The following is a 19,778-nucleotide window of genomic DNA, read 5'->3' as shown; positions in this document are numbered from 1 at the left end:
AAACGTTAGATCACTACATTGTGGTTCTGTGTTTTATTTACATTTGAAATCCGTTTGAGTGCCGCCCCCTCTGTGTCTCTCAACACTCATCTTTATACATTCACTTGGGAGGGCACCCTGGTTGTTGTTCAGGACTATATATCTCAGTGCCGGACCCAATCTTTGTATAAATATATATATATATATATATATATATATATATATATATATATATATATATATATATATAAATTGATGTGTGTATGTTCCCTATGGACTCCAAAATGGCATGACAGATTTTGATGAAATTTTCTAGCAATCTTCAGATTAGCCCAGCAGGTGATCTTGTGAAGTTTGGAAGCGATCGGATCAACAGAATTTTTTTTATTTATTTTTTGACAATTTTCACCAAAGTTGTGCAACGGAACCAGATTGACCATCAAAAAATTGACACCAAATTTAATCGAGGCAACAATCATCGGTGGCAAATTCAAAGGCGAAGACGTACTGATTCCACGCATACCGATGATTTCCAATGATTTACCATTCAAATTCAATTGGCTCCAGTTCCCTTTGCGTCTTGCCTTTGCTATTACCATCAACAAAGCACAAGGCCAATCGTTGACTATTGCTGGCTTAAATTTGGAAAATTAATGTTTTTCACATGGCCAGTTGTATGTGGCTTGCTCCCGAGTTGGCACACAAAAATTGTATGTTTTTTACACACAAAAAAAATTCAAACATTGTCTATCCGATGGCCTTAAGATGAATTAATAAAATAAATATAATTTCCCATTTGCCTTAAATACATGTGGTTTTTTTTTTTGGGCATAGCAAGGCACTGTACTTATAGATATCTGCTAAAACGTTGTCACATGACCGCCCCCATCCATCCACCAGAAGTCATGTGTAATTAGTGCTTCCCATGCAAAGCCGGGCGGGTCGCTAGTAGAATAATAAAATTTGAAAAGACAATTGTGTCACATATACAGAAACAAGAGGCATAGCGACAATTAGTTACAGAAAGCAATTTAAGCCTAGTGAATCATTGAGTCTGTGTGGACACCTCGATTCTTTTTGAAGGAGTAGTTTAGACCTGTTACCACCCCTATCCAGAGGTGGTACATGGTTAATAATTTTATGCTTCAGTGCGGTAGGAGAATGTCCCGCCTGAGCATAATGGTGTGCAACGGGCTGATCACTGTTACCTTTAAGGACAGTAGTTCTAATGGCCTCTCGGTGCTGGGCCATCTTGACTAAATTGGCAATCGGTCTTGCCGACATAATATTTGCCACGTGGGCATATTAACACATAAATCACATACTTTGACGTATATATATAAATATATTGCGACAGTCAATATAGATCCATATTGTAATACACAAAGTCCTTGTTTAAATAGTATTTTCTTTACTAAAATGTCTCTTTTTCTCTTTTCTTTCTCAATAGACTGCTTGATACAAAGTTATAAAAAATGTGCTGTTTCAACCATCGCGTTTCACCCAGCACGGGGCTTCTTCAGGGGTATCAGCTTCTGGGAATCAATGAAGATTAGTACAAGTAGGGTGGATAGTGTAAAAGTCTTTTTGAATGACAAAGAAAAGGCACCAGGCCTATTCACACAATCCCATTTAGTCAAAAGACTAAAACTTGGCTCAATTTGGCCCCTCCTTTAGTGGTAAAGTATTGGGGCAATCTCTGCAGTTGCTTTGTAGATCGCCTATATATTAGGATACCTGTATGTGTTCTCTCTAGTCTGGCTCAGCAAGAATGATTCTTTGTATCAAGTAGGGTTACCACCTCATCCTTTTAATTCCGGACACATATTAATTACACATGCTCTGTGGCAGTTTAAAAACCAAGTGAAATGGAGTTTTGAAGTCAGCCAGCCACAGAACCTGTGTAATTAATATATGTCCGGAATTAAAGGGATGAGGTGGTAACCCTAGTATCAAGCAATCTACAGATAAGAACTGTCTATTGAGAAAGAAAAGAGAAAAAATACTTTTTAATAAAGAAATTACTTTTTAAACAAGGACTTTATGTATTTATGTATTACAATATGGATATATATTGATTGTCACACCACTCCACATTTGTCTTTATATCTTTTCATCTCCCCCTAGCCAACAGGGGTATTGTTGATAAGGCTGCCCATCACTAGCATTCTACACATTTTAATCTTAACTCTAGCGTGAAAAAAGGGGTCTGGATATCACACACACACACACACACACACATATATATATATATAAATATATATATATATATATATATATATATATATATATATATATATATATATATATATGAATGGCTCCGTCAGAATGCCAGAAGTCATTCTGACAGAGCCCTTCAGGAGTACACATCTCCAGTCTGTGAGAATTGTACCCCGAGTCACTCAGATTCTGTGCAGAATACACATGTATCTTAATCAAGCATAGAGACAATATATCCTACTAGGAATATTATCTGGCTTTAAGATAAATCAGTTGTCTGATTTAAACCAAGAAATGGTGATGTCTACAGACTTTTAACCTTTTAAGGTAAGACCATGTATGAATATTGAGAGGCTCACACACGGACTCAACATCTGTATGCAATTAGCCTGAGTCACTATGTATCCCAGAGTTTGTGACATTTAATGATCAAATTGAACCTTCCTATTGCAGATTTACTCCATCTACGAAATCTGTTGAAAGTAACTTCTGTGAAAGCTGTAGAAAGTAATTTTTTACACAATCTGCGAACCCCTGATGAAGTCCCGTGTGGGGACGAAACGTGTTGGGAATATTTGTTTGCTATCTTGAAATATCTGAACCTTTTAATGGTCTAAACCAACCACCAATACCAAGTGGAAAAAGAGACTTTTAATAAACGTTTGAAAATGTATGGACTTTACTTTATTTACTTTTAGAAAGTTTAAGGATTACTTGAAGGCTTGTTTGACCTAATCCGTAAGGTCACCTTAAAGGGTGCCATCTTACAATTGTTCATATATATATATATATATATATATATATATATATATATATATATATATATATATAAACTTTACAAACACAGACTGGTGTGCCCATATATTTAGTTAGAATTTTCTTTTATGTTTTTGGCTTTGTGCATAGTAAGCTTTTATGTGTGTGCAGTGAAATTGGGGTGTTATTCTGCTCATGCATTCTCATATATAAGAAAATATGTTTAAATGCCAAAACTCAAACTTTGCCTGGCTTGAATCTTACACACAATTATTTATATCATTAATCATGAATAAGGCACTTGATGATGTCCATATTGAAATTCAAGTGGTGTGCTTTTGATATCAGTGTATTCTTTGTTACTCCTCTGCAGTACACTTGAAGTGCATTTAAAATCTAAGCAGAGATTCCAACCAGCTATTATGCATCTTTTCTGCATTATGAAGTACAATGGACTTTTGAACCCAGTCTGTTTCCATTTTTCGTAAAGTGTTATATTCAACATCTATCCACTACTCTAAATTATTTGTATGTTTATGAAATATTTAGAAATGCATTTCTTGTCCAGTACTTTTTCATTTAAACAGAGAAAAAAATATTTTCATGTAACATTTTCAATTTGAAGGATGGTGTTAATCACTCAGCACTTTCAGCACTTAGATTTTTCCAATATTTAGATTGTGGAAAAACATATAAAAAGAACATACTGTAATCTATTCAATACAACATGATGTACAACAAAGATACCCTTAAACTTGGCAAGAAGTAGAAAAAATGTGTGTATAGTATATTCTTTTTTAAACGATATGTTTGGAGACAAATGTTACAAATGGCTACTCTTAACCCTTTAAGGGCCAACATCTCTTTGAGAGATGCACAAAATATCGGCTAAAATGCCTGCGTCGCTTACATTTGTTATATAAAATCAAATAAAAAAATGTGTAAAAAAAATTATATTTCCTTTATACAGTAAGGTTCCAGGTCATTATGTTAACTAAAATTGTTTGCTTGACATTTTGACAAAGTGACTTGGCACTTAAAGGGTTAAGGTACACAATGTTCTATGTGCAAATATTTTGATATTGCCAACAAATTTACTTGAACAACTCCTTTTCAAACAATATAGTGCATACACATTCTATGATCATCTATTTGATCAATGATATATATAACGTTAGAGGAGGTGTCCAGGATTATTCTGTTGATAACGTGTCGGTGATGATATCTTTAGACTGAGCTGCATGTATGGACAAAAGAGGATGCCACCACTGACCTACTGGACCGTGCATATAATAGTGCATACGCACTATACAATGTGAGCAACTTATCATTACAAATCACCTTTTGACATCTGGGGATAAGCAGGATGCAGTGTTCAACTTTATACACTGCGTCTCAGGCTGAGACGGGTAGATTGCCGGAACTGAGACCGCACAAATATTTAAGCTAAACAGATCAAAATTTCAACATTGCAAGAGGGAGGGGGAGGCTGGGAGCACACACACGGTGTGTGTGGTCTGCGTACACTTCGCAGAAAGAGCTTCAGAGGACCCTGAGACGCTAACTTATTGTGGAATACTGCCTTATACCGATAGGGTTAGAATAGCAGTATAGACACCTACCTACTAACATTCAGAAAATATAAAATCAGAAGGGAGACACACCCTGGGGCCCCACGGTGTGAGGATTCTATTTCCTTTTTATTTGTCACTGTTTTGTTTGATGTGTATGTGTTGTTTTATATTTCGCAGTTTTTAATGAAAATTTAATAAAAGCTATATTTTATAACTCTTCAGGTGCACCACACAGAGACATTATTTTCTTTCTTGTGTGCCAGTATTCAATTGTGTCCTGTGGTAGCACACCCCTAATCAGATACACGTCAGACTAACCAAGATTAATCTATGAGGGGTCCACCAAAAATGAACCCCAGATATTGTCTGTGCGACTAGTCACCCCCCAAAAATTCTCTGAAAATATACATACCCTCTATTCTTGCAGCAAGCAGACATACTTATTTTCACAGTTCAATATCATCAGGCTTGGTAATAGCGCATAAAGTGCCAAGTCTGACACCAATAGTGGGGAAATTAATGGAGGGTATTTTTAGCAACATCATGCAACTAGATTATCAGTGGACATCAGCATGGATTTGTGAAGGATAGATCATGCCAAACTAATTTAATTAGCTTCTATGAGGAGGTGAGTGAAAACTTAAACCAGGGCAATGCAGTAGTTGTGGTTTACCTCTTACATGAGGTTGCTTGGGTGAAAAACTGGCTGTAGACTAGGGAACAGAGAGTTGTGGTAAATGGAACATTTTTAAATTGATCTAAAGTTTTAAGTGCTGTCCCTCAAGGGTCACTTCTTTTTAATATTTTGAATTGATAACCTAAACGATGGTCTAGTGCAGTGGTTCCCAACCCTGGTCCTCAAGTACCCCCAACAGTGCACGTTTTCCAGGTGACCCAGCAGGTGCACTCATTATTCAGGCACATTTGAAAAGATCCACAGGTGGATCTAATTATGTCACCTGTGATTCTGTGTGGAGACCTGCAAAATGTGCACTGTTGGGGGTACTTTAGGACCAGGGTTGGGAACCACTGGTCAAGTGAGCAAAGGGAAATTATTATTGTATAAAGGCATGTAAGGTATTGCATGCATAAAAAGGGGCATAGAGGCAAGGGAAGTGTAATTTTGCCATTGTATAAATCATTGGTAAGGCCTCATCTAGAAAACAGTGTACAGCTCTGGTCACTGCAGCATAAAAAGGACATACAATCTGTATTGGAACTTGCAACAAAATGGGTTACATTGGGTTATGAGAAAAGGCTAGCTAAGTTATGTATGTTTACATTGGAGAAGATGCATCTAAGATGGGATATTATTAATATATGTAAAGACATAAAGGGTCAATACAGGGAACTGGCTGGCAATCTATTTACCAGAAGGACTTTACACAGGACACGCAGTCACTACCTAAGTTTAGAAGATAGAAAGTTTCTCATTAAGTGTAGGAAAAGTTTCTTTAAGGCCCATATCCATTAATGAGACTTCTCTATGGGGAGAAGTCGCAGCCAATCCCCCTTGAGCTGCTCGGGAAGATGATATATCGCATTTGGTCCTTTTTCATTCCCCACTTCCAGGAGGCTGCACATGTCGGAGGTTGGACTTGCAAGCAGGTCTCATACTCCTATGTGCACAGGTTGAAGCGTTGGATTTGATCAGATGTCACACTTACCCAAATTTCCAATTTCTTGTCCCGGAATCAGATGAAAAGTAGCTGTATTAGACTAGTTGATGGGCCCTCCACAGTAATAGACTTTAAGATATGGAATACTCTGCCAGAGAAGGTTGTGATGGCAGCTTCAAATGATACATTTAAAATGGGTTAGACACATTTTTTGCAGAAAATAGTATCCAGGGGTAAAATCATTACTATAGTGGACTCAGATTGGACAGCCACTTTTGGGTCAGACTGGTTTGTAATAAATAGTCGATAACCTCATCAGGGTCTTTTACACCACAGGAGATGAGTTCTAGGTTGGAACTTGATGGACTAATGTCTTTTTTTAACCTCACAAAATATGTTACTATGTTAGCAAAAGTTGACTTATATTTTAAGTTTAATCAGTGGCTTATATGTGCAATACTTGACGGCCCAGAATGCATTGATTGCTATTGACATCTAAAACAAGGTTTTAATAATGTGTTTGGGACACAATGTTGAGGTTTGGAGTTGGAGAACAGATTTGCTCATTGATCAATGTGATTTACACCTCGCCACAGGCTTGCATTGCATCCCCTTTTACAAAACATCAAGGTACCCTGCAGGGAGATCCTTTCTTGTCTTTGCTGTTTAATGTATCTTTACAGCCCTTAGCCATTGCCTTTAGACATCAGAAATACTTTGAAATGGAGGTCAAGTTATAAAATGAGATGTCGCAGATGATGATCTCTGCGAATAGCTTACCTGAATCGAGCCATGGGCTCATACACCTAACAAACGCTTGGTGCCTTTTCAAGATAAACATTTCTAAGACTGATATATATATATATATATATATATATATATATATATATATATATATATATATATATCCTCTGCTACATTATGTGATCTAAAACAGTTTGCCTCCAGAGCTGTAGTTAAAAATGTCTAATAATCCATAAATATTTTTGTGGATATATGTACAGCAGATGCTAATAAATTTATTTAATCACTAGAACTTACACCAGTTCTAAAAGTGTGTATGAACTGCTGCTTAAATATAAGAACTCAGGGAAGAATGATCCATAAAATATAGTGTACAGTGCCTACTGCAGGTTCTTGTGGAGTGCAGTAAATGGATGACAATTGTATGTCACATTATCACAGCTGCAAGGTGAAGAAATATTGCAATCTGTATGCAAAGTTGAGAATTCTACAAAATCATATCACATTTTTTAGGGTCTTCTAAAGGGTCAACTGGCATTTGTTCCATAATTGAAGACTGCTACTTCCATTTTTTTATATTTGTAATTAGGGGTATTTTGCTGCTTAGCAAGCCTTCTAATGCCACTTGCTGGGTGTGTGAATGTGTGCCCCCCTGCCGCCCAGTAAATACCCCCGCCACTTTGCGAATGGCATTTTTGCATAAACATCCATTCACAGTGTAGCGTGTGGGACTGAAATCATTTGATGGCCGGCAACCATCTACTGGTTTCTACTCTGCTTGCAAATCAAAGTCAGTCTGGGTTGACTGAGACTTGCGGCGTCCGGTTCCTAGAACTGGGCAGACGGCTGACCTCCTGTGATGTCAGCCGCCCGCCGGCAGTCAGGTACCCACCTGCATTTGCATGAGGACACCCAGTATTTCCTGGGCATACCCACAAATGTTTTTGTGCATATGCCCATGAAATTCAAGCTGTTCGCATGCGAACGCCCCCTGCCTGCCTCCATCCTGCCCCTTGTGCGAGTGCCACGCCAACTATGCAAGTCGGCAAAGGCACCCACACAGAAGTCCTATACATGTGCATATGAGAATATGCGCATGCGCAGAGCTTAAACATAGGTCACCTGTGCGAACACACCGAGGACCGAATCAACTAGAATGATCCCCTTGATGTATACTGAAGCTCGGCTGCTGAAATCCCAACAATGGCTAGGTTAGATTAGGTTTATTATTTATTTATTTTTTATGACCGTATTTTCAGCAAAACCCTGTGGTTGCTATTTCATGAATTGGGATATTCAGCAAAATAAAGTGTCATTACAGTGCATGCTTTATTGTTATTTGCATGGGAAGATCAAAATGAGTTTTTAAGCAACATCTTTTCATGTTTTTTTTTAAATACATAGATCTTTGTTCCACTAAAGAAAGAGTCTGAATTTCATCTTAACATCATAAGCTTCAATTTCCAGCACAACCAAAACAAAGGCTAATAATGGAATCAGTCAAGTAAAACTTTTTTTTCTTCTGTTGTCTTTTTATCTCCAGCTTACAGCTGTGGATGCGGATGAAGGCCTTAATGGTCAAATCACATATGAAATCCTCGCCGGGGCACAGGGGAAGTTTGTCATTAACAGCAAGACGGGAGTCATCACTGTTGCTCCAGGGGTCACTCTGACAGTTGGCGATTCCTATGCGCTCACTGTGAAGGCCTCCGACAATGCTCCTCTAGCACAGAGAAGGTTTGTATGAATTACCAGATTGAAACAGCAAACATTTTATAGGAACCTTTATTATTAGTTCAAGCATGCTTTGAGAAGTACTTATACTGTATTAGATGTATGTATTGATGATTAAATCAAACAGAACTAGGTGGAACTGTTATGGCAGATCAGGCATTCACTGGATTTAACCTAGTATTAGAAGTAAGGAGTCAAATTCTTCTCGAATGGATTAAAGAGCAATACTTGAAAGTCCTTGGTATAACATACAGATCTCTTATCTCCAATCATGCTTATATTTTTTCTGACTTTACTTTTTTCAAAGCAATGTTCTTTTTAATGTAGATGTCTGTATACAGTATGTAAAATAATTTGAATGAAGCAATAAATAGCATTCAGCAACAGGTGGAATTGGCTTCCAGCCTGAGGTCATCCAGAAGAGCTTTTACTCCTCTGTTTCGCCAGGTCGGTGTACGTCATCAATCTTCAAAATCATCTTGACAACTTGAGTAGCTAAGGAAATAATGTTGTTTTTTTACCAATAGGTGTTTCTATCACATGCTGCTCCTTCATGTTATTGTGCAAGCAGTCAATGCCAAGTGCAGGGTTCTTCTCTTTAACTTGCTTTGCACATACTTCAGTCATGTTTTGAATAGGGCTCCTACCACTGTTCTCAGCAAGTGACATTGGAATAGTTTCCAAAGCATCAGCAAAACCTCTCATTGCATATTGCTCCAAGAATGGACACTTATCAGCAGCTTGACTGACTACTAAGGCACAGGATATTTCTGCAGCCCCACCACCGTAGACAATGCGACTATCTTTTATCAAGTTGCGAATGACACACAATGCATCATGTAGTGAACGCTTCGCTTCTTCGATGATCATTTTATTTCCCCCTCTGATGAATATGGTTGCAGCTCCGGAGTTCTTGCATTGCTCTATAACAAGCATCCGATCCTTGGTTGTTCCAAATGATATTTCTCTAACTATTCCAGCAAAGCCAAGTTTCTCAGACATCAGCTCATGAAAACGTGGAATTATATGACCTCCAGTAGCAATAGCAATTAAATCTATTTCAGGACCTCCAACCCAACGGACAGCAGGAAGCTCATTTTGTAGTAATAAGTGATTTGCTTTATCATCAAAGCCCCACTGACATATAGCAAGATTAGCACCAGTGTCTTTAATCTGTTTAATCATCTCAAGGAACTTTTCTTGCTCATATTTCTGAAGTGCTTTATAGTCATCCACAGATGTCACATCAAGCTTAGTCTTTGGCTTAGGTGACTCAAATGGACAGGTGAGAATAGCGATTTTAGCATCTTTTACTTCCTTTGGCATCTTTGGGTTGCTGAAATCCTTATCCACAATTACTCCTTTTATTAACTTTGTACTGTATCCTCAAATTTCCCACCAACTTTTCCCTCAAGTTTTATTAACTCAAAATCCACATCTTTGCGGTCCATATCAGCAACAGTCAGAATAGCATTCACTGCAATTTCCGCCATGTGCCTGTGGCAGCGGTTAATTACTTTGGAGCCTATTGTAGTCATCGCTGTTTGAATAAGTGGTTCCACATCCTCAGGATCAATAGGAAAATGGTCACTGATCTTATCTAGGTTCTCAATAGCAATTTTTGCCGCTTGTTCATAACCATCTGCAATCCTGATAGGGTGAATACCACAATACAACAATTGCTCAGCTTGTTCTAGCAATGCTCCTGCAAGAACAATACCTCCTGTGGTCCCATCACCAATTTCTTCATCTTGAGATTTGGTCAGTTCAACCTTCAGTTTGGCAATTTGATGATCAACATCCATCATGCCAAGGATTGTGGCACCATCGTTAGTCACAGTTACCTGACCATAATTGTCAACCATCATCTTATCAAGGCCATTGGGTCCCAGTGAAGTTCTTAGTGTGTTAGCAACTGCTTTGGCTGCCATTATTATTTATTTATTTATTAACAGTTTCTTATATAGCGCATACAAATTCCGCAGCGCTGTACAGAGCATAGTTATGAGCAAACACAAAACAAAATTACATTACAAGACAGTTTAGGACAAGTACATGGTTAATACAGATAGTTACATCAGGGGAAAGGACACTGAAGCAATTATCAGGGTGGCAGTGGTTTATATATTCTAAGAAAGGCACATGAGGAGAGAGGGCCCTGCCCGTGAGAGCTTACATTCTAAAGGGGAGGCTTAGACAGACAGGTATAACACAGAAGGGGGAGAGGTGGGCATAAACAGGTTAGGATGAGAGATGGTCAGGTTTTATGCAGGAGGGTCGGAAGAGGTCAGCTTAGTGTTTGATATTTTAAGTCTAAAAAAGTGATGGGTCATCCAAGAGTAGACAGCAGAGAGCCAGTTGGAGATATGAGTTAGGATGGAAGGAGAGCGATCAGGAAACGAGGGGTAGATTTTAGTATTTTCGGCATAGTGGAAGTCGAGTGAACAAATAAGTTCACCCAGAGAGGACATGTAGAGATAGAGAAGAGGGCCAAGAATAAAATAATCAGGGACACCTACTCTCAATGGAACAGCAAGAGAGGTAAAGTCATAAGAGGTACAGCTGGGCATTTTCAAAACGGACAGTGCAAGTACAAGCATAAAGAGTGATATTCAAAAAGTTTTAGCAGATGGAGAAATGGTGATATCACAGCTGAATAGGCAGATTAAGCAGCCAGGAGTAGTGTGATGTGAGAATGAAGTGAGCTCACTCAAAGCAGTCTTGGTTTTTTGGGTTGCTGGTGTCTTTCTGATTCACTTTGATACGAAGATGTTAAGTTGGTTGGCAGTTTCTGTCCAGTTTAAGTCCAGAATAAGTCCAAGCTTTAATCTATGTAACTGTTTTCGCCCTACTTAAAAATATTCCTACTTTAAAATATGACAAACTAACAATAGTCAGCTTGCAATGGTCAGCCAGGCTGTGGTCAGCCTTGTGCTCACAATATATACTAAAAGCTGTTTCTAAGTTAATTGATTGAGACCCCACCCAGCCAGAGCCCCTCTTCCACTAGCAATAAAACTAAGATAACAAATGGTAAGAGGTTACATACCATCCCAGCCACTAATAAATTCTCACTCACTTTCAAATCTTATAAAAATATTTGCACAATTACCTAAATATAGCAGTTTGCAAGCAGATACTACAATACTGGTGTAACAGATGATATGAGTTACCTAAATATAGCAGTTTGCAAGCAGATACTACAATACTGGTGTAACAGATGATATGAGTTACCTAAATATAGCAGTTTGCAAGCAGATACTACAATACTGGTGTAACAGATGATATGAATATGTGAGACTTTATGTGAGACTTTAGAGCCTCCAACCAGACAAACATGATTTGCGGTCCTGATCCTTCATGATAATGAATGGCCGCCCATACTCATCGAAGGCAAGTGTGCCCAGAGAGGACATGGCTACAGTGATACGGGTCGACAGACGTCGAGCAGGAAGACAATGAAGAAAATGCTATCTAACAACATGCTGCCGTGCTACGCAATTTTACTAATTTTATTTTAAGTTTGAATGATGACTCCAAAGACCAAGATGCTAAGAGATCTGAGTTTATCTCTGAATCAGAGATGGACACTAGTAAATCAGTTATCAAAGTAGCCAATTACTAGCCATGATAACCACCATGAAGTACGATACTTCAGCCTAACAGTGGACTGTTAGAATGAATACACCATCCTTTCTATGAAATATTTTATAAATATAACTGTGTGGACATGCTCAAAATATTTTACCCATTTAGTTAATGCTAATAAGTTATGGCCATGGTCGGCTCTACCATTAGGCAACTGTCTAGGGTGCACAGATCTGAGGGCACCACCAGGTCTGCCTATCACAAAATTAAGGATGCCTATGAAGAAGACATCCTTGTTGTACTTAATGCAGGTGACAGCTTTGGAACTTCTAAGATGCCATCTTCACACTTTCACTTGAGGGGCTAGAAAGTGGGTATTGGTGGCAATTTGGGATAGTGGAGTTAAGTGCAGAAGGTTGAAGCTTTGCCTATGGTGCTGAGTAGCCTTACACAGGCCATAGTTATAGCTCATTCTTAAATAGTCCCCTTAGTACTACAGGGTTTATGAGCTTGTTTGTAAATTGATAAACATTGACAACAATCATTGTTATGGATAATAGAGAATATGATTAAAAAAATAAAACAGTAGACCTCATTACATAGTTTTTTTTTAATGGTGCTTAGTTTTTTGTTGTGTATGGGAATTATTGCAACCTTTTACGTTGTTCTATTACATATTGCTGTGTTCTGATGCATGTTTTGCATTATACATTTATATTTGTTTCCTGTTAATTGTAGGAGCTCCATCACTACTGTTTACATTGAAGTTCTTCCGCCAAATAACCAGAGTCCTCCACGCTTTGCTCAACTGATGTACAGCCTTGAAGTCAGTGAGGCGATGCGTATAGGTGCTATTCTATTAAATCTGCAGGTACTGTCTTTTATGTCACTAGTTCAGAAGACAGAAGAATGCTAACTTAGCCTTGATAACAAACATGTTTTATAATGTTTATGAAAAGAAGTGTCTTCATCAATATAATGGAACAACCCACTATACAGATGTGGCTGTTTCAAGTCAAGAAGTTAAAGCACAGAATACGAAACACGAATCTATTGATTCATTTTGTGTCCATTATTATTTTTCTTAAGTAAAGAATATCTGAGACATGGGAGTGTGTTTATTGTCTGTAGAATAGCTACATAATACTTTTGATCATCGTTAAAAGGTATTTTAAAAGGCAATTTATAAGAAAAAGAATACACTTTTCTGATTATTTTGGCTGTTTTGGTTACAGCTGTAAACATATTTTTTAAAAGGGATCATACTGTTAATAAAAATGTAGTAATAATAAAAAGTTTTGCAAATAATTTCCTTTACAATAGTCTAGTTTAGCATTATCTTTTTGTTTTGGGAGCTCTTCTCTGTTCTTCCTCTTCACCACAAAAGGCAGATTTAAAGCTCAGATTGGCTAATTGCTCTGTCCTTTGACTCTGGATTTTCAATGCAAAAAAGGATCTTTAACTTGAGGAAGAGAACTTTCTATAATGGAAGAGCTATTACAATTACCTCCTTAGAACAAAACACATTGATAGAATCTGTCATGTCTGCTGCTTACACAATCATTGGTTCTCCTGGTGTACTCTACAGGAATTGGAACTGGGCATACTTTGGCACACATATTGCCACTCAAAAGAGCAGAGTGGCGGCCTCTTCTGAGAACTCAGTTGATCCTACCCAAAATTTGATATGGTGCATTGTGATGCCCTGCATTAAAGCAGTAAGCAAATTAAATTATTTACATTTTTTTTATTACTATTTAGGAATAGAGGCTTAGTAATATTTTTATCAGAGCCCTTAAATTCAGATGTGTTCAAATTTCAGGGAAATGCAAACTGCATGTCTCTAAATAGGACACCTAGCAATGAAAAGCTTGGTCTATAAATGTGCAATATTTACAATACATTAACTCAAGATACACTTTATATGATAACTTCAGTTGTTTGTTTTGAAAATCATGTTAATCATTGCAGGTTGCAAGCTGTTCCTGTCAAAGTTTTATTTTTTACTTCTAAGAGCTTAAAGACAAGGTCATTATTTTATTTGGAAGAAGTTCCCTAGTAGTGTATTTGATTTTTATTATTTTGATTGCACAGAAGTATTGATGACCCAATATTTTTTATTATGTATGTATTTTATACTGAATGGCCTAATTGCGAAAAAGGTTTTTAGATGTTTACGTTGCATTTACTACATCTATCTAAATTTTGTAAAGGTAAAAACATGTTATGGCAAGAATACTTAACAAAAATTCATGTATTGATATTTGAAGTGTTTTGTAACTATATGTTGCCTTTGTTTTGTGGGAGTTCTGATGCTATGACCCTAACCCAGGGATGGGGAACCTTCGGCCCTCCAGCTGTTGATGAACTACACATCCCAGCATGCCCTGGTACAGTTTTTTTTTTATTTTGCCATGCTAAAACTGTTGCAGGGCATTCTGGGATGTGTAGTTTAACAACATTTGGAGGGCCAAAGGTTCCCCATCCCTGCCCTAAACAATATAATACTGGTATATTGTACATTCAGAGTACTGTCTATATTTTCATGATGTTATAATCCCTTCTCCAAACAGAGGGGGTAATTCAGACATGGGCATGAATTTGCATGGCAGCTGTTTTTTGATAGATTACACATGCGTACGGCCAGTAGTACGACCATACTGCAATAAAAGCCTGCTTAGTTTTAAATCGCTGGCTGTTCGTAAGGGTATTGAAAGGAAGTAGGTGTTTGGGGGTGGTAACCAGGTATAAGATGGGAGTGCCAAGAAAAACAATGAGAGTGAGAGGGACAATGTAGGTGTGTCCAAGCATTTTAGAGGACATCAGCAAAAGGCCTGATATACTTGTATTCATCGCAGCCACCGAGTAATGGGCCCCATACATCAGCAATTGATTGTGACAATCCTGAGATCTGGAGATGATTGTCACAATTAATTTTAGATGTGTGGGCTCCCCCTTTTTGCAATCCCAATCAAAAATTAATAGGGATCGCCAATCGATTGCTTAATCAGATTTTTAAACATGCTTAATAATCTGGTATTATCTGCGGATCTTTTTTATATGTGTGGGCATTCCCAATTCGTCTTCTTTATCTATTTACATTATGAACAGCTGAAATCACAATCGATTGGGCAATTTCCAGATATCAAGATGCAATCTTTAGATGGAAAAATCTGCCGATCACTGAAATAAATCTGTAATGTGTGGGCAAGTCAAATAGATTGTAGAATCCATTTATCTGGCCAAAAAATCCCTGGATCTGGAAATCCATTAATTGTGATTGCTCATGTATGGGGCCCTTAAGTCTCTGTCTACTTTGAGCCTGCAATGACTGTTATCCAGTGGAAATATCATTTAATGGGGAGCAGCTTACAAATGGTTTTGAATATGTTCCCATGGATGCAAATAGAAAAGCAGCCATACAAACCCATTCGCACAGCGATCACATTAATTCACAAGGCGGAATTTTGTATTGGTTGGGCAGAGTCTACCTGAACCTGGCCATGCGATCAGGTCTGAATTACTCCAGAGAGTAGCTAATAATGGGTCCAGATGTATTAAGCCTGTAGAAGAGATAAAGTGGAGATAAAGTGAAAGGAGATAAAGCACCAGCCAATCAACTCCCAACTGTCATTTATGTTTGTATGTATGTTCCAACCTTCCACACAGGTGAAGGTTGGAACATACATACAAACATAAAAACAATTAAAAGTTAATCAAGGTGCTTGGAAGTTTTGTTTCTTCCTTCTGGGGGTAAGTAATTGGATAGCAACATATGGATGGGTTCTCCTGGATTTACAGGGCTCAAATCACTGCAGACTTTGGCTCCTTGGCTTATTGTACTTGTACTAAACTGACAAAAAGATATTTGCTAATTAATGACTAAGATAATGTTATTAGTTCTGCTTTACTTCGTTAATTATTTAATAAAGGCTATTAAATAGTCTTTATAGACTATTAAAAAGTGGTTTTAACTATGTTTGAATCTAAAAATGTCTTCCTATTGGCTATCTATCTTTCCCGTGTTCAGAATATCCAATAAAATATAATTTTATATATTTTAGAACTTGTGATAAGTTGTCCAAAAGAACCAAGTACAAGCCGAACTGCTTTGGGTATTCATATTTTATTGAAAAATAAAAAATAAAAAAAATTTGTGAGGTTGGATTGTTTTACTATATTTATTATGTTCCAGTGATAAAATTTGCTTCATTTTACATTGAATATGTTTTGTGTTTTTCTGTATTTCCTTATTTAAGGCTACAGATAGAGAGGGAGATCCGATTACATATTTAATACAAAATGGAGATCCTCAGAGAGTCTTCAATCTATCTGTAAGGTAAGAAACTTAAACAAAGGTATTGCACCTTCAAATTGTCTTTTATTTCCTGTCATCACAGAATCATTTTCTTAGTAGGGGTTATTTTCAACATTACAATGGGTTTTCTGGGGTTGTAAACAGGGCAGTGAACCGTTCCACCTCATTGGAGATTGTAAGCTTGTGAGCAGGGCCCTCCTACCAGCGGTGTAACCAAAAGCTAACCCCCCCCCCCCCCGAAAATTGAACACCCTCCTTACCCCATTGCAGCCGGGGTAAGGAGGGGGTAGGGTGTTAACTTTTCTGGGGGGGGGGGGCAGGAGCCTGAACCCGACAGAAGCACCGGCGGGCGGATGGCAGCAGGTAACTATAGCCCCACAGACACCCCCCCCCCCAGTGCCCACACCTTCTAAGCGCCTCCCTGCGACCGCAGGGGTTGCGGGACTATAGTTACGCCACTGCCTCCTACCTCCATGTCGGTATGGATCTACCCATTTTGTTTGATCACTGTTGTCTCCAATTGTAAAGCACAATGGAATATGCTGCGCTCTATAAGAAACTGTAAATAAATAAATAAATTAAAGCATTGTGAGTATTTAGTCCAAACAACATGCTCAATTGTAACATGCGGACAGAGGTAGGTTGCAGGGGTGTTGGCCCCCTCCTCTGAGCAGCAGTCCCCCCCAGACCCACATCTTACCTTGTGTGTCCCCTCTCCTTGGTTGTGGCCTAGGTACCGTGTAAGCATATAAATATGCTCTTTGGGCCTGATTCTGAAATTTATTCTGTGTACGTGGACTGACTCTGTATCAGCATAAAGAAGTACATCAAGTAAGTGGCTGGGGTGGTGCAGACCACTGGCCACAGATGCACCTGACTCAGTTTTGGGAATGTGCATACCTACCAACATTGGCCAAACGTAAAGCAGGACACTGCCCACGGAATATTGGGGGCATGGCCTAGCTGCAAGGGGGCATGGCCTATACTCGCTATGCTACCACAAGACCTCACCTCGGTTTTTCCGCTGCTGGCCATGCCCCTAGTCCCTCATGCTGCAGGAATAGACACTTTAGGCATGCGCACAGCATCTTTTCACTTGTGTAAGGGGGGACTTCCAACTGCCCCCCGTGCCCGCTGCAAGACACTGCTGGCCCAAGGCGGGACTGGGGACTGTCCGCAAAAAAAAAACTGGACAGTTGGGAGATATGGGAATGTGGAACCAAAACTTGAACCAGTGATTTTTTCATTTTATGTTTTATTTTATTTGTCACTAAAATAAATATATAGATTCCATAGAAATTGAACTAAAAGTCCACGTCTGTAGTAGGAAGTACAAATAGTTTTATATTGTTCCAGTTTATACTGTATATCAATACTTAATGGTACACTAGGGCTTAGATTTAGATCTTTTTCATTCTGTGTTGACAATTCTTCTTACAGAGTCTGTTTGTTCTATAGAGATTAACCTTGTGACATAAACCCGATAATGTGTCATTAATAAGCTTTTGCATCAATTGAAACACTAGATTGATTGCTGCACAGAATGAAACACGGTGGTGCTTTAATAAGTGAGAGGCAGAAACATGTTTCTAATATAAATAAAACTCTTTCATACTGAGCTGTAATTCCAGTCTACTAAAACATGTAAAATGGGTACACCTGCTATTTTGATTTGATACAAAATGAATTACATATTCCATGATACCAAAAATATCAGCCTAATACAACAAAGAAAAATTTAATTTTGGAACACTACTAATGGCTCAATACTTTATTGTTAATGCGTAGGTGCATTTCTTTACCGCAAAGGAACAGATAATTATTGGTAGCACAAAGCTTTTTAGTTATACACATTTCTGTGCAGTGTGCTACCGTTTCATTTTGAATTCATAATATTACTATAGCTAGAAACTAGACAACCTTACATTTTCATATTTTGAATAAAGATGTCATTGAATTCCACATTTTGAATGAACATCATTTAAAAATTACAGTTTAAATCAGGCATGTCCAACGTTGGCCCTCCAGATGTTTTGAAACTACACATCCCAGCATGCTTTGCAATAGTTTTAGCATTCTCTAATAGCAAAACTGTGGCAAAGCATGCTGGGATGTGTAGTTTCAAAACATCTGGAAGGCCAACGTTGGACATGCCTGGTTTAAATGTTACATCTGCCCCACCTGCAGTGCATATGGTTTTGTCCATTAGAGAGTGAATTTTAATTTGCGAGTAAACCAGACTAACCCCCATTGCTCGACTTCTCTCACAAATCTGACCAGGGTACATTAAGGGTTAACTTGTCACTTTTTCGGACAGAGCATCTATCCATCATGGAACTAAAAGGCCACAAGTATACTGCAATACTCATTAAACAGATTTCCATGAGAGTTACACTTTGATTTATAGAGCAAACTTATAAGGCATCCTATTTTGAAAACACATACTGTTCTGACATTAGGGCCTTCCATCATTGGTGCAATTGCCTCCTAGGTCTCATTACAGAACATACCATGCATAAGATATTGTAACATTAAGACTGGCTCATAAACACCTTTTGTAAAGGCCATAGAGTTGTAGGGTGGAGCAGGACAGAATTTGTATTGTGGTTGCTACATTGTGTACGGGGGTTCAGAGCCTCATATATATATATATATATATATATATATATATATATATATATATATATATATATATATATATATAAACGTGGGTACAGTGAAGTATGAGGCCACTCTCCAGACTGTAAATACGTTTTTCATATGCTTCTTTATTAAACACGCTGCCACATCTTAGGACGTTTCGGCTCCAATTTGAGCCTTTTTCAAGACATGCAGACAGCCATCAGTAAATACATCATAGACAAACACCTCTCAGTGTAACTGTTGGGTGAACGCCATTCCTCTGAGTCCTCTGAGTGCCATTCCTGTGTTGCTGCTATATATATATATATATATATATATATATATATATAGTCCGGATGGTGTATCCACACCTGTTCTGGTGTGGAATGTCAGGCACTCGCCTAATAATGATAAGTCCAGATGGTTAATAAAATCCAAGGTTTGTGAAGTTTTATTCAACTATCCAGTTAGTTATATGAGCAATAAATCTTGTCACAGGTAGTCATAGAATATGCCCCGATGTTTCGGTCCTAAGTAGACGGACCTTTTTCAAGGAGCTTTTTTAGCAAAAGAGACTGTCAATCATCGGAGATGGGGATGGAAAACCCCGTGGTAACCCCCCCC

General features: G+C 38.1%; 1 protein-coding gene and 1 pseudogene across 5 annotated transcripts in view; one reads left to right on the top strand and one right to left on the bottom strand.

Moving 5' to 3' along the window:
• The window catches only part of PCDH15 (protocadherin related 15), a 1,154,330-nt gene that overhangs the window by 715,756 nt on the left and 418,796 nt on the right, over positions 1–19,778 (top strand). For all 5 annotated transcript variants that reach the window (XM_083149096.1, XM_083149095.1, XM_083149094.1 and 2 more), the window contains 3 exons: positions 8,436–8,629; positions 12,953–13,085; positions 16,474–16,553. In XM_083149096.1, coding sequence (XP_083005222.1) covers positions 8,436–8,629; positions 12,953–13,085; positions 16,474–16,553 — 407 coding nt within the window. The remainder of the gene's footprint in view (positions 1–8,435; positions 8,630–12,952; positions 13,086–16,473; positions 16,554–19,778) is intronic.
• On the bottom strand, positions 9,039–10,581 carry LOC146007233 (T-complex protein 1 subunit epsilon pseudogene; annotated as a pseudogene).

Source organism: Crinia signifera, chromosome 6 (genome assembly GCF_055691185.1).
Source record: "Crinia signifera chromosome 6, ASM5569118v1, whole genome shotgun sequence".
Taxonomy (NCBI): Eukaryota; Metazoa; Chordata; class Amphibia; order Anura; family Myobatrachidae; genus Crinia; species Crinia signifera.
The sequence above is the reverse complement of the archived record's forward strand: the minus strand, read 5'-3'. Positions and strand labels throughout refer to the sequence as shown.